Genomic DNA, 15,171 nt, shown 5'->3' with positions numbered 1-15,171 from the left:
AAACACATATATAAACACAATTATTATCTATATGTATATAAAACATATTACAATGAATTAATATTTAATTATAAAGAATAAAAAAAATTAATTATATAATATAATATATATAGTGAAAATAAAAATATGAATATCATATCTATATCTCACTAAAAAAAAATAGAATATATATATATATATGATATAATGTATCTTATGGAACATTATGGAAAATAATAAAAAAAAAAAAGAATATAATTAATAACATACATAATACATATATATATTTATATTTTTATGTCACAAAAAAAATATAAAACAATATGATTGTACTATAAAATAAAATAATAATAATAAAAATTTACAATTTTAATTAGGTAATTATAAAACAAAAAATATATATAATAATATTAATTCAATTATAGATATAAATATATATAAAAGAAAAAATAATAATAAAATATATTCTAAGTATACAAATACAAAATATAAAAATAAAAAAATATATATATATATATATATATATTATATGTATTGTGTATGATGTATATATATAAATGTATTCACAATATATGAATTTATATAAAAAAATTGTATGTAAGAAAAAATGTATTTTCCTGTGTAAACATATATATTAATAATAAAAATATTATATATATATATATTAAACTAGGTATGCATTAAGCATGCAAAAATATAAATTACCAGAAGCAACGATATGTATTTAGTTAATTTACATATTTTCATGAAACTCCCTATATTTAAGCATGCAAAAAATAAAAAAATATAAACAATAGTAAGAGAATATTTAAGCATATATAAAACACGTTCATAACAAAGCCAATGATATTAAGCATGCAAAATATATTCAATACAATAGCATAAAAAAAAAATATATACCTAAGTATAAATAAACTGTATACATACATACTAAAGCATAGTATATTAAGTATGCACAATATTAAATACAAAAGTATATATAGAAAGAAAAACAAACATTCTAAATATAAACAATATGTATATGTATATATGTAACAGGCATTAAACAAATATATTATTATGAGCAAATAAAAAACTTTTTTTTTTTTTTTTTTTTTTGGTTTTTTTCAATTTACACATAAACATAAAATAAGATAATACATATGTATATGTATATAAGTATATGTATATATGTATATGTATATATGTATATGTATATATGTATATGTATATATGTATATATATATATTATGTATATAATATATGTATATATATATATATATACGTATATGTATCTAAGTAATAAACATTAAGCAAGTATATTATTATAAGCAAATAAAAAACTATTTTTTTGTTTTTTTGTTTTTTTTAATTAACACATAAACATATAAACACATTATACATATATATGTATATATATATATATATATATGTATATGTATATAAGTAAGAAGCATTAAGCATGCATATTATTATAAGCAAATAAAAAAGTATTTTTTTGTTTTTTTGTTTTTTTTAATTAACACATAAACATATAAAAACATTAACATGAAAAGAAACATAATATAATTATATAATATATATATGTATATAAGTAATAAACATTAAGCATGCATATTATTATAAGCAAATAAAAAACTATTTTTTTGTTTTTTTTAATTAACACATAAACATATAAAAACATAAACATGAAAATAAACCAACATATAATATATTATAAATATATAAATTTATCTATATGTGACATTAATTAATGTAAACATAAACATAAATTAATACAGTTACAAAAAAAATATTTTCTTCAAGCAAATATTTATATATATTTATATACATACCAAAGTTACATAGTTTTAAGCATAAGCATATAATTACAAAAGTAAAAAATACCAAAGTAAAAATTGTTTTCATACTTAAGCCAGTAACATCAACTATATATAAAAAATATTAATATTTACATAAACAAAAAACTTTTAAGTAATTATAATATATACACACAAAGGCTATTAAATAAAAAACACTATATTTATATAAAAATATATATATATATATATATATATATATTTATTTATTTATATAAAACTCCTTATGTTTGTTTTAATTATTTATTATACAAAAGTATAATATTATAAAAAAAATGAAAACATAAAAAAAGGGCTTTAACTATAAACATAAAAAATACTATAAAAAAGTTATAATATTTTAATAAGTATATAATTTAATAAAAAAACTTTACTTAAGAAAATTATAATAAGAAAAATATCTTCATTATAAAAAAAAATAAAATAATTATATTAATAAATAAATAATTAATTAATTAATTTAAATATTTAAATTAAATATTTGTTTATCTTTTAATTAAATTAAAATAAAATAATATAAAATAATAATAATAATAATAAATTAATATTATATATATATATATATATATATTTATATTTATATATTATTCATATGTGCACCAAATTCTCTGTAATCACGTTACGTCTCACCTCATTTTTAATAAAAAACTTATAAAAAATAAAACATTTTAAAAAGCTCTTTTTATAAAATTTGTATTTTTTGTAGTATTCTCCTTTGTTTTTTCATACACAAAAAGAAAGTACACAATTTTCTCTATATAGATATACTTATGGAAATTTAATAATACAATTCAAAACATTCGAAATATTCTATATTTCAGATCTTTTCTTCATAAAATACCATTTTTATAACTCCCAGTTAACAAGGAAAAAACTAAATAAAAAAGTGCACAAGCATTAATGACATGACTGTACAATAGCATTTATACATAAATTTTAGCTAGATTATAAAAACAATAAAAAAAATAAAATAAAATACATAGATTAATATATAAATATAGCTAAAAAAAGCTTTTATAACGAAAATTAATGATATACATATGATAAAAAAAAAAAAAAAAAAAAAAAAATTATATATAATTTTATGCATGACTCACCAAAATTATTCTCAATATATATATATATATATATATATATATATATATAACATATAATTTAAATTTTATACTTACATATTATATAATAATATACTTATAAAATTGCATAAAATTTCAAAATTCATTCGTATTTTCATGTATCATCTTAGTATTCCCATATATAAATTCAAAAAAAAAAAATTTCCCTTTTAAGCATTTTATGGTGAATCTTCACATATTACTTTACAAAAATTTAAGGTTTAACACTTAGTGACATAAGTATATAAAATAGTAAACTTATATTATTCATTATATCAAAGGGAAATAAAAAAAAAAAAAAAAATTTATTAAATTCCATATGATATATTTTTAGAAAATTTTTTTGTTCGCATTAATTTCTTGTTAAAGGAATGAAGAAAAATTATAACTTCATATATTAATATGAGTATAAAATATTTATATACTCATACCCTTATATCTCTCATAAATATATTAAAAAAATATTTTTTTTCTTTTATGTTAATGAAAAAAAAAAATAATATAATAATATAATAATATATATATATATATATATATATATATATATTAATGTATAGGTATATAAAATTTTATGATTCTTCATTTACTACAATAATCAATTAAAATTCCTATATATAAGGAAAAAAAATTATACTTAATTTTCTCTTCCTTCTCCACATTTTTTATATACAACTATATAAAAAAAATAAAAAAATTTCAAATGTTATAAATGTTTAAAATACACATTTATTTTTATCTTTTGTTTCCCTTTAAAGTCCTCATTTTTTATAAAAATGTGTTAAAATTTTTCTTTGATATTTTCCAATATCATTTAAAAATTCATCTTAGGTTTTATATTTTTATGATATATTAATTTTCATATATTTCTTTAATTGTATATTATTTTTAAATAAAAAAAAAAAAAAAAAAAAAAGGAAAGTATAGAAAGGCATAGTTTATAACTCTGAACTTACAAATAACATCATCATTCTTATAGAAAGTGTATTATTATGTATTTTTTAAAACATAATAGTATACGATATATGTAACATGAATTAAATTTCTATATGAAATATATATATTTAAATTAACTGAATATTTATTTTTAATTTCTTTTTTAAAAGAAATATTATAAGTTTTTATTAATATCTTCATAATACTTGGTTATATATATATATATATATATTATATATAAACATTAATATGTACACATTAATATGCACACATTAAATATACACATTGATATTTACACGAAAAATCATACACATAAGCATTTACACAAAGTTACCTACACATTAATATTCACACCATGATACATACACACAGACATATACACATTCATCTATGTAACTCATAGGTTAAACTTTTTCTCTGAAGATACTTATTTTATATATTTCAATATGCTTAACATATTTTATATTAGAGCATATGTGGAGAAGTGTATATATCATAAGATAAATTAATATCACAAGAACTATATATATATATATATATATATAATATATATATTATATTTATATTTTAATAATATTATTATGGAGTTTAATATTTTATTAGAAATAAAAGAAAGGAAAAAAGAAAAGAGGGGCAAAAGAAGCCTCAATGAAGATTAAAAATTTATATCTTACTTCAAACGTCAAGTAATATTATTAATCTATCACTTTTATAATAATTTAATTTTAAAAAGAATAATTTTTGTTCCTCACAAAAAAATATAAAATGTAATATCATATATACTGAAATTTAAACTTCATATTTAAATATATTAAAAACATATAGTAAATGAATAAAAGCAAGATATCCTTATAAACATTGTAAGATATTCTTATATTCCTGCTCTACTTTTTTTCTTTTCAAGGAATAAGAAATTATCTTATTTTATAAGTAATATATATATATATATATATATATATTATATGCTGGTTGTTTTAATTTACCTGGTCAGACGCTCATATTATTCTTATGATTATATACATTTTTTTTATTAAACATGATCATAGTCATTTTCCAAATAAAAAAAACAGAAAAACAATAAAAAGGAAGAAGTACCTTGTTTTCAATTTTAAAAATTTTTCCTAATTATTTAAAATTCCTATTCTTATGGAACTATATAATTATAATAAATACATAAACATATATATATATATATATATATATATATATAATATTTATTTAACTTCATTTTTTCACCCTTATATTTATAATTCCCCATTATTGTAATAACCTTGTGAATTTATTATATTCATAATACATTTTTTTAAAAACAATAAAAAATATTTTAATAAGACCAAAGTTTTCAAAAGTTGATATTTTATCATCATACTTAAAAAAAGAAAGAAAGTAAGAAAATCTTTTTATAATATATAAAAGTTTTAATTTGATAAATAAAAGGAATATATATATATATATATATTAAAAAGATGAATTATATAATAAAATAAAACTATCACCATATAAAAAATATATAATATATATATATATATATCATATTTGTTTTCCCATATTTGAAATATGGGTGTATATTTTCAAATATACCCATTTATTATCTACCATAAAAAAAAATAAAAAAAAAAAAAAAAAAAAAAATAAAAAAGAAAAAAAAAATCGTTGAAAATAATTATATATATATATATATATATATTTATTTATTTATTTATTTATATTTATATATATTTTTTTTTTCTTTTGTGCCACATTTTGATATATTCTTTTACTCGTTGAGAGCATTTTTTATTTGTAGAATGTCTTTTACAGGTATTGGCTCATATGGGAAATTATCAAGTTTTGGTATATTTAAGTTTTGTAATGAATTAACTAGATAATCTATTGAATTATCTGACAATTTAATATTATTATTTTGTTCAGGTAATAAACATAAGAAATCATTAATAATATTCGGCATAGCAATATATTCTCTTTTTCGTACAAATTCTTTTTTATTCTTTTCATCATATAGATTTTTATTATTACGATTATGTTTATAATATAAACTATCTTTAAAAGACATATTAAATGTTTCTTTATCTTTTTTTTTTTTATCAAAATCATTTTTTTCTGTTTCTACAAATTCATAATTTTCAAATGGTTTATATACAAACATTGTTTTTAAATCTGGCCTAATAATATAATTTACACAATTTTTAAAATTTGATGGTATATTATTCATATCATCATCTTTATCATCCATCTCATTATTTTTTTTTTTAGTATTATTATTATCAATAGTGGTAAGACAACTATCCCTTTTAATACCAAAACAGAAAAATTCCGAAAATATCGAATATCTATTATATGTAGAATTTCTATTCATATTTAAATAATTCATAATGTTTTTATTTATTTGTGAATCTTCCATATTGTTATTATAATTACTATCATTATTATTTTCATTATTATTATTATCATTATTATTGTTACTCCATCCATCCTTAAGTGTTATTAATGACTCCCGATTATTTCTCATATACATATTATTATTCAATATTTTATTATTATCTTCATTATGATTAATTTTATTTTTTTTTTTTTCTTTCACTATATAATCATAAAATGATAAATTAGAAAACACATTAGGATTATTAACCCTAAAAATTGAATATGTTTTTTTCAAAGAAATTCCTCCAAATAATTGTGAATTAATTAATTTGGTTTTAAATTGTAAAGTATCAATATCATTTTTTTTTAAATTTTCTAGATATCCTTTACATAATATATTTGTCATATTATTTTGATTATATTCATCAGTATAAAAATTATCTAAAAAAATATTTTGTTTTTTTTCCTTTTGATTATATATATTTAATGTATCATAATCTAACAAGATATGTTTATTTTCTTCTAAATTGTAACCAGAATCATATTTGATTTTCATATCATAAATTTTATTTAAATTACGTATATCACCATATAATATTTCTATATGTATTAATATATTCCATATCTTTTCACATGATTTATTTTTTTTTTTTAATAATATTAAATAATTTGGTTCAAATAAATTAAATTCATTTTGTGATAATTTTGTTTTATGTATTTTCTTATCAATTAGATTATTATTTTCATAATAACTTTTATAAAATTTTTTATATATCTCATGTATAAACTCATATATTAAAGTTCGAATATTATTTATATATCCTTTTTCTAATAAAAAATTTATATAAAATAATAAAAACTTTTTCTTACAAATAAATTTCTTATATCCTTCATTCATAATATACATTGCTCTCTTTTCATTATTTAATATTCTCCTTTCTATATTAGCACAATAATAATATATCTCTTCACAACATCTTTCTTCTTTTAATATTAAACCTACATAATATCTCCAAATGGTTTCATCATAATTACGTTTAATAAAATTTAGAAAGTGTGTAAAAACAAATATACGTCTTTTCCTTTTCTTTATATGAAAATATTTTACAAAATATTTTTTTCTTTCTTCAATTTTTTCATAATCATTTTGATGAAATCTTCTTTTTATTTCATCATCACTTATAGGGGTCCCAATTTTTGATTTTATATTTTTATCTCCACATGTGTTACCATCTTTATCTCCACATGTGTTACCATCTTTATCTCCATATATATTACCAACTTTATCATTAATATTATTATGTTGAGTATCATCATGTATATAATTATCATCTTCATCATTTGATAATAAACTTTTATTATTATCACCACATTTTATGTCATTTATTTTTATTTTTTTTTTTGTATGTGTATATTTTCCAACCTTTATTATTTCTTTATTTTGTTCTTCTTCGTGTTCTTTTTTGCTACTTCTTCTCTTTTTCCTTTGACTTTCTTTTGTTGAATTTTTTTCTGCACATATGTCATCATCTTGTGAACAATCTGGTGATGGATCAGAAATATTGGCACATTTTTCATCTACCAAATTGTCATCGTTACCATCTTCTTCTTTTATAGACATGTCCCTTTTGACATTACCTTTGAGTTGTTTGTTCTTATTTTTGCCTTTACCCTTTGATGTATTTTCTAAAACAGTATAAGGGAACTTCTTAAATTTGTCCTTCTCATACAAAAAAGACAGAGAGAATTTTTTTTTTTGCTTCTTAGAAACTTCATTTATCATTAATTGGTATACATAATGAGCTTGATTTATTAAGGCATTCTTTTCAAAAAAATAAGCAAAATTTAATTTTAATATTTCATCAAATGGTAAATATACTTCTATGGCTTCTCTCATTATACGTATGGCATAGACAAATTTTTTATTCAACAACAAATATTGAAAATATGAGAACCATAAATCTGAATTAAATTGTAAATGTATAAGAGCTTGTTCATATGTATATTTAATTCTTTTAAAAACTAAAGGAATGGTTAATTTTAATGGATTTGTTTTTTCAAAATTAATAATTTTCATCCATTTAATATATAAAATGTTATTTTCTATTTTCGATTTTTTATTTATAGGAAGAATAATTTTACCTTTTCTATCAACATTCATTTCTTTATATATAATACATAATTCTTTAAAAGCATTTTTTGAATTTAAATATTGATTATTATATATAGATAAAGAACTTGAACTACAAGTAGAATTAAAATTATCACTAGCTTTTTCAAATGAACAATAACATTTCCACACCTTATCTAAATATTTCGTTGCATGATGTAACCACCTTTGATAAAATTTCCTTAACTTTCCATCTTTAATATAATGATCGAAATAACTTATTTTTGAATTATTCATACTAGGTATATAAGACTTAAAAATATTTTGTTCCTCTTCTGTTGGTATTAAAGTATTCATATTCCTATTACCATGATGTGTATGTTTAAATGGGTCATATAATAATTTCGTTATTTCATTATTAACTATTAAATTCGTATTATATATTTTTATTAATATATATAATAACTCCACCCATATACTACCTGATTTTATATCAGTACCTACACATTTTAAAGCTTCAAATAAAAAATTTATATATTCATGAATTGAAGATGTATGATAAGTAAAATATAAAAATGATAAAAATAATTTTAAATCATAAATATTCGAATCTATACATTTCCTATATATTTCATAAGCTTCTTTATATTCTTTCTTTTTTATTTTTAATTCTGCATATTTATTCCAGTAATAAACACAACGAGGAAATATTAATAGAAACTGTTCATATATTTCTTCTTCATCTTCATACATTTCTAAAAATTTATACCATCTATTTAAATGTAATGGATTCATTCGTAAAAAATAAAGTTCTTCTTTATATACATCTTTATCATCATTATTATTAATTCCATTTTTTTCTCTATCTTTTTCCTTTTTATCTTCTATTCTATTATTATTTAACTCATTCTTTGAAATGTCACTATAACTACAACTATCCCTTTTACTTTCTTTTTCATTCTTCTCAAGGTTACCTTTACCACTCACTTCAAATACATATTCCTCTACATTAAAATCATCATAAATATTTCTTGTTCTATCATCTACTTTCAAACGACTCACAAATAGTTGCTTCGCTGTTACTAATTCTATAACTCCAAATTCATTACTCCCAACAGATAATATCTTGTTACTTTTAAACATATTTACAATTCATTATATGAAATAAAAACGTTTCATATCAATCATAAGAATGTATACAAAAATAAATTATATATAAATATAAAAGTATATATATATATATATATATATATATTATACATATATTATAATTTTGATAAGCCTAATAGTAACAATACAGTGTCACATTTGAACGTAAAAAAAAAAAAAAAAAAATTATAATAAGATAAATATTACTCTAATGTTGATAAAAATAAGTATGTTTTTTTTACAAAGCATTAAACAGTCTCAACGTAAATAAAATAATCTCATAATAGTGTTATCTAAAAGGAAAAAATATATAATATGACATAAAAAAAAAAAAAAAAAAAAAAAAAAAAAAAAAAAAAAAAATTAAAACAATACAAGCTGGGAATAATATAAATTATATATATATATATATATATATATATATATATATTTTATTAAATTTATAATATTTTATAATATATATATAATATTATATTTCTTTATTTTTTAAACTAATATAAAATATTTTACTTTGCAAAAAAAAAAAAAATTTCTGTACATATATTTATTATATATATATATATATTTTTATATACTTAAATAAATATAATATTATATTTTATAAAATATACTCATAAATAAATATTATATAGAAAAAATTAAAAACTTATTTTATAAATATCAAAAATTATGTATTAATAATAATTATCATATATATATTATATAATAAAAATATATGAGTTTTTATAGATTTTCTTTATTCCTAATTTATATAAGCCAAATGTCAACATTTCCTTTTATTTATCATAAGTAAATATATTATATATATATATATATATATATATTTTATATATATTGTTGTTGTCATTTTATTATATTGATAAATATTATTTTCACATTTAGAAAAATATATATGAAATGATGCATTGATATAATAATTATATATATATATATATTATATATATCAATCTTTAACTTTTATGTTATTTCATGTCTATAACATTAAACATTTCTTTACATATATTTATCATTTCTATACAATAATAGAATTCCTTTTGTTCATAAAATACAAAAAAAAAAAAAAAAATTAGATAACATTAAGTTTATAAAAAAATAGAATCATGTATATTTTGTTATTTAAAATATATTTCCTTATAGTTTTCCATTTTTTCTAAAATTGTTTCAGTATTAGGAACCAGGGGTTCCTATCAACATATAGCACATGAAACATATAAAAAAAATTATATTTATACACATATATATTTTTAAAATGCATATGATAAATAATAAAAATACATAAAAAAAAACTAAACCATTAGTAATAATATTATCAGGTTGAAGAATTAGAAAAAAAAAAAAAAAAAAATATATATATATTTATTCATTTATATATTCTTTTACATATTAATTTATAAAAAAGTTGATATTTTTTATTGCAGATTTTTGAACTTTGTAATTTTTTATAACATTCAATCTAAATTCATTATTGTCGGTTTTCTTTTTATTTTTTATTTTACATGGAATATAGAAAGGTAGAAAAGAACCCATTTGTGGTTGAAACCTAAAGAGGATAGTTTTAATTTGAGTATTTCCAAATTGTAGTTGTATATAAATTCTTTGATTTTTACAATCATTAATTAATTTTTTTAATATATTTTTATCTTGTATATTATGATTAATACTTATTAATACATTAATAGAATTAATACCTTGCATAATACCAGGTGATATTGAAATATCTGAACCACCTATTGGATATTTGATTAAATGATCATATAATGTATTATTTATAAATGTTATTTTAATATTATTATCTGATTTTATTGAATAATTTAAAAAAATAAGAGATTCTTCTTTTATAAATATGTTGAATAATTCTTTATTTATATTATAATTAGCAAAAGAACCCATTTCTTTATTTTGCCCTTTACCATTTTGTTTTATAAACAAATTATTATCATTATTATTATCTATATTGACATAATTCGAATTATAACAAATATCATTACTATTTAATCCTATATTATTAGAAGGGTAATAATATAATAATATATTACTAATTAATGTACCTAAAAATATATTATTATAATCAAAATTAAAATTTATCATTATATCTAATGTCAAAATATTGGTAACCCCATAATTATCTACATATAATTCAGCACCTTTATCATTCGATAAATAATAATTAAAATTAATTGAATTTATTATAGATGATTTAGATGATATATGATTTCCTATTAAAAAACCTATACAAAATATAACTAAACATACAGCCAATATACTAGTTATTTGAGTAAATATATAAAAAATAAAACTTTTTAAAAGTGACACATCATTCCCTTTCTCTTTTTTAATAATATATGTATTCAGTTCTTTATTTGTACGAGGATATTTATTTATAAATTCATCAATATCATCTATAGTTTTTATAACTCTTTTATTTTTATATTTATAAAACGTTTCTTCATTCAATGAGCTATACCTTTCTTTATATTCCATTATCAAATATATAAACATAAAAAATATAATTAAACAATAACAATATATATATGTATATTTTATGATTCTTCCTATGTTCTCTCACAGAATTACATATAAAAATTAATATCGGACATCATTTTATAAAATTAGGACAATAATGAAAAAAATTATAAATAAATATATATAATATATATATATATATATTTTATTTTTTTGTTTATTTTCCCTTATTTTTGTCCACTTGGTTGTAACACAAAATTTGCAACAAATCAAAGTGAGCAAATATATATATATATAATATAAATATAATAATATATAATTATATTTTTAATATATTATTATATCCCATTCGTATATATTTGATTATAAGACATTCTGAAATATAAAAATATATATATATATATACATATACATATATATAATAATTATTCCTCTTTTAAAACTTTAAAAACAAAAGAATATATAAATAATGATAAGTATTAATATATAATATATTTGTGGGTCTTCTTTTTGATAATTGGTTTTTATATATAAATAAAAAATAATATAAACCTCAAAGAAAAAAAAAAAAAAAAAAAAAAAAAAAAAAAAAAATTCTTAAATTTAATTAGGACAAAAATAAAATAATATATATATATATATATATTATTTATTTATTAAATATATGAGGTAATAATAAATATAATGTGAAAGAATATCTTCACTTTATTAAATATATAATAAATATACATAACTATTGTACATATATATAATATATATATGTAATAATTTTTTTATTTTATTTATTTTTTTTTTTTTTGTATAAATTAAAATTTTTAAAAATATACTTATTCTTTTAAACTATAAAATTCATATATATTATCATAATTATATATATATATATATAATATATATATTTATTATTTTTATATGACAATTTTTCTTTATTATAAATTTAAATAAATTTTAAAATCATATATTTCTTAATATATTTTATTTTACCATCCTTAATTTGATTTTTTTTTTTTTTTCTTTTTTTTGTAGAACAATATTTCTTCTTCATCTTTTTTTTTTTTTTTTTTTATCAAAATTTTATAATATTTAAATATATAAAGTAATCCTTATAAAACACAGATAATATATATATATATATATATTTATATTAGATGTGATGTTGAAATGATAAAGTAATTTCTTAATAGATCCTTCGAATTACATTATACATTGAGTATTGAATATTTTTAATACAAATATGGGACAGTGGCCAAAAGGAAATGTAAAAGTATAAAAAGAAAAACACATGGATATATATATATATATATATATATATAATATGTAAATGTTTGAGTTCTGTGCTTTAATAAGTTAGAGACCCTTTACTATAACAAACAAAATAATATTATAATGACAGGATATGTAAGTATTTATTTAAATAAGATAATACAATATAATGTTCAAAATATTTACTTTATTGATAAGTGATTATATAAAATAGGTATATTATTCTTCCAACAAAAAAATGATATGAATGGTATTAAATTTTTTTAAAGTAACTTAATGAAAACAAACCAAATTATATATATATATATATATATATATATATATATATATATATATGTATGTATATGTATATATGTATGTGTTTATATTTTTATGTATATATTTATTTCCTCATTAATTAATAAAATATGAACGACATTTATACGTCCATCGATTGCGATTCTCTCATATTCGATATAGATTTTCATCCTAAAGTTGATATAGTATGTGCTGGTGTTTTTGATGGAAACATAATATTATATAAACGAAAAGAAGATAAAAAAGAATTTAAAAAAAAACATATAGTACATAATCATGATAAAGCCGTTAAATATGTATGTTTTTCTAAAAAAGGAAAACAAATATTAGCTGCTTCATCTGACAATTCTTGTTCGATAACAGATATAACCGGTGTATGTATATGGAAGAATTTATGTCATAAGAATTCAATTAGTTCCATATTATATAGTAGTTATCATACTTTCTTAACAGCTGATGAAATTGGATATATAAAACATTGGGATATTAGAGATAATACAAAAAAACCTATACATAAAATAAAACATTTTAATGACAATATATCAAGTATGTTAATGGATCAAGATGAGAAATCCATGATTGTTACATGTGGAGGTCAACTAGGTCTCTTCGATATTTTATATAAAAAAAAAATTACATCACATACTATTTCAAATGAATATAGTGATGAATTCTTATGTTCAAACCTTATGGCTCATAATTCAAAAATTGTAACTACAACATTAAATGGAAATATTTCTATTTTCTCAAAAAACCCATGGGGTAATATGGAAGCAAAAATTAAAGCTAGTAAAGATGCTATTAGTACCTTTGTCAAATATAATGATTATCATATTTTTTTTGGTACCTCTGATGGATTTATTAAAACAGCACAAATACAACCAAATAAAATAGGAGAAACCTTTTCAAAACATAAAAATAAAGAAAGCATTGAAAAAATGTCTATTAATAAAAACAAAAATCTCTTAGCTACCATTTCTAACGATTATTCAATTAATTTTTATCAAATACAAATAAATAATTCAATTATATACAATGGAATAAAAAAAAAAAAAAAAAAATCCTTTTTTCATGACCTTTAAATAAAAAATGGGAAAAAATTAAAATAAAAGAGAGCATATCATGTTTTCTTTTTTTTTTTTTTTTTTTATGTATATTAAATTGACAAGAATAAAATATGATAAATTAAAACATAACATTTGATATATATATATATATATATATATATATATATATATATATATTGTTATTTTTTTATGTGTGTGTACCTACATATTTTAATATTTAAATGTTTAAAATTTTATTCCAAATAAATGTATTTTATATACACAAAAATATTTATATATATATATATATATATTTTTATTTTTATGTCATACCAATATTTTAACAATATATGGTAACAAAATTATATTTATTGTTGATATATAGTATTTTTTATATCAAACCATATTCTTTACAATGTTATTTTTTATATCCTTTAATTAAATAAAACATTATTTTCAACTCATACTAATTTTTTTGTTTCTTTCCAAACAGCACATAAAAATATAATTAAATAAATAAATAAATATATTTTATATATATGAATTTATTATATATAAAGCCTAATGAACAGTGTTTTTAAAAATTATGAAGTTAAAAAAAATATAATATATATATCATA

General features: G+C 17.0%; 3 protein-coding genes across 3 annotated transcripts; 1 reads left to right on the top strand and 2 right to left on the bottom strand.

Moving 5' to 3' along the window:
• Nucleotides 1-5,621: 5,621 nt before the first annotated feature.
• PGSY75_0526500 (hypothetical protein) lies at nt 5,622-9,479 on the bottom strand (the record flags this gene model as incomplete). Its single annotated transcript, XM_018784547.1, has 1 exon — nt 5,622-9,479. One exon carries the CDS (start codon nt 9,477-9,479, stop codon nt 5,622-5,624), a length of 3,858 nt encoding a protein of 1,285 aa, XP_018643202.1.
• Nucleotides 9,480-10,868: 1,389 nt separating this feature from the next.
• On the bottom strand, nt 10,869-11,966 carry PGSY75_0526400 (hypothetical protein; the record flags this gene model as incomplete). The annotated part of the gene is made up of 1 exon (XM_018784546.1): nt 10,869-11,966. One exon carries the CDS (start codon nt 11,964-11,966, stop codon nt 10,869-10,871), a length of 1,098 nt encoding a protein of 365 aa, XP_018643201.1.
• Nucleotides 11,967-13,615: 1,649 nt separating this feature from the next.
• Nucleotides 13,616-14,587, top strand: PGSY75_0526300 (putative nucleolar Jumonji domain interacting protein; the record flags this gene model as incomplete). The annotated part of the gene is made up of 1 exon (XM_018784545.1): nt 13,616-14,587. The coding sequence occupies one exon, from the start codon at nt 13,616-13,618 to the stop codon at nt 14,585-14,587; it is 972 nt and encodes a 323-aa protein (XP_018643200.1).
• Nucleotides 14,588-15,171: the final 584 nt, after the last annotated feature.

Source organism: Plasmodium gaboni, chromosome 5, assembly GCF_001602025.1.
Source record: "Plasmodium gaboni strain SY75 chromosome 5, whole genome shotgun sequence".
NCBI classification, from domain to species: domain Eukaryota; phylum Apicomplexa; class Aconoidasida; order Haemosporida; family Plasmodiidae; genus Plasmodium; species Plasmodium gaboni.
The sequence above is the reverse complement of the archived record's forward strand: the minus strand, read 5'-3'. Positions and strand labels throughout refer to the sequence as shown.